Source organism: Monoraphidium neglectum, assembly GCF_000611645.1.
Source record: "Monoraphidium neglectum strain SAG 48.87 unplaced genomic scaffold scaffold01809, whole genome shotgun sequence".
NCBI lineage: Eukaryota > Viridiplantae > Chlorophyta > Chlorophyceae > Sphaeropleales > Selenastraceae > Monoraphidium > Monoraphidium neglectum.
Genome location: NW_014011819.1, coordinates 10,605 through 12,447, shown reverse-complemented (window position 1 = coordinate 12,447; position 1,843 = coordinate 10,605). Strand labels below are relative to the sequence as shown.

The following is a 1,843-nucleotide window of genomic DNA, read 5'->3' as shown; positions in this document are numbered from 1 at the left end:
TGGTGCGCATTGCTTTTTGATGCCGGTGTGCACGCTCTTATCAACACTTTGCCAATGCATTCAAGCATGTGCATGTGCGCACGAGGTGCTGCGCAAAACCAGTATGAATGCGTCCGAAGCCTGCCCTACATGCACCACACACCGTTTGCCTGGTATTGTTTGTGCTCTCTGATGCACCTGCTGTGAACTCTCTGTGTATCCACTGTGGTGATTGCGGTGCGCCGAACACGATCCAACTGCCTGTTGCACATGAATGCAAGAACATCACTGGGCAGGGGCACCAACTTGCGGCCAACGCAACCACGCCCGCGCCCACATGCATTCAACACAGCAGCCAGAGCAAGAGCAGCCCAACAGAGGCCAGCCCGTAGCTACAGATCCCTTGGCAGCAGCCGCGCAGTCGCACCAAGGCGGTGCAGAGCGCGCACAAGCTGGTCACAGCATCTATCTTTCCAGGGCCCACTCAGCTCGAATACTGTCCCGCGCATCTTCCTTTTTTAGGTTGGGGAGGGGCGCGGCGCAGGCGCGTGCCGGGTCAAGATAGCACCGCGACACGCAGGCTGGTTGCTGCAGGTGCACACACCCGTAGCAGGCAGCACACCACCAAAGAGCAGCACTGCACGGCAGCCGCAGCTGGCGGCGCGCAGCAGCACACGGCAAGCTGATATTGCCTAGGGGGCGGGGGAGAGGGCGCCTGCTTGGTAGAGGGCGCTTTCCTGCTGGTTTACGCAGCTCGCAAACGCTCATGTTTCGCTCAGGCTCTTGTCATGCGCAGACGTCTCCTCAATAACAGCCTGCAGGCATAGCCGTATCACCGTACCTCCCTCCACCCTGGGGCAAGCAGAAGCTTTGGAATAGCTGCTGCTCAGTGCTCCGCGCTTTGCGCCGCCCACTGCGACCCGCGATCGCCCCGCCCTGCGCCGGGCCGAGCAACCGGAACATTTGTCCTGACAATACCCCATGCTTGTTGTGTGACCCTGGTGCTGTCAAAGCTCGCGTCTAATTACGTGGTTACCCCAACGCACACCATGAGAACCTGTGCCAACATAAACCACTCAAAGGCAATCATCCTGCCATCCGGCCTTCCAGCAAGTGTGACGGCATAAATGCATGCATCTCCGCTGACAGGTCAATAACGTCATTTGGGCAGTAATGGTGCAGCATGGGGTGCGCATCATCAGTGCAGCTGCGGACCTGCGGGAAGGCGACAAGCGCGCGTGTCTCATGCACGTCAGTTCGTGAAGCGCCGACAAGCATTGTGTGAACAGAGTTTGCATGGCAAAGGACATGGGTAAGGCAGCAGGCAGCCCTTGGCGGTATTTGGCGTGGCAAATGCCTGTGTTGGCGCTGTGCCAGCATGATTCACAATGGACAAAGGCAGGGAAGCAAGCAGGCAGAAGATGCGCGGTTCAAAGCAAGTTTGGACTTGCAAAATAATCTATCTGTGTTGGTGGGTTCAGCATCGTTTCTCTCTCAACTTATTGGCCCTGGCCCTGCTGCACAGGCCCGCCGGCCGCGGCCTCAGCCGACGCCACCCACGCCGCCGCGGCCCGCGGAGTGAGCGCCGCCGTCGCGCGTGGTGACGCCGGCGCCACCGTGGCTGCCATCAGCGACGCCATCAGTGCCTTTGGGGACGCCGGCCCCCCAACGCCGCCGCCGCCCCCGGCGCCGTCCAGCACGGGGGACCCGGCCTCAGCCCTGAGGGTGTGCATGCGCATCGCTAGGTGCTTGGCCGCCGCCGCGCTCAGCTGGGCGGCGCCCGGCTGCGGGGGCCCCGCCGCGGCGGCCAGCAGGCCGCTGGCCGACGGCGAGCGCGGGCTGCTGGGCGGGGACACCCCGACGT

At 62.2% G+C, this 1,843-nt stretch overlaps 1 protein-coding gene across 1 annotated transcript in view; it reads right to left on the bottom strand.

The window, feature by feature from the left end:
• Positions 1 to 1,478: 1,478 nt before the first annotated feature.
• Positions 1,479 to 1,843, bottom strand: part of MNEG_9071 (Receptor protein) — a gene marked incomplete at both ends in the record, with an annotated part of 3,865 nt that continues 3,500 nt past the window's right edge. Inside the window, one exon of the mRNA XM_014042461.1 lies at positions 1,479 to 1,818. Within this exon, the coding sequence (XP_013897915.1) occupies positions 1,479 to 1,818 (340 nt within the window). The remainder of the gene's footprint in view (positions 1,819 to 1,843) is intronic.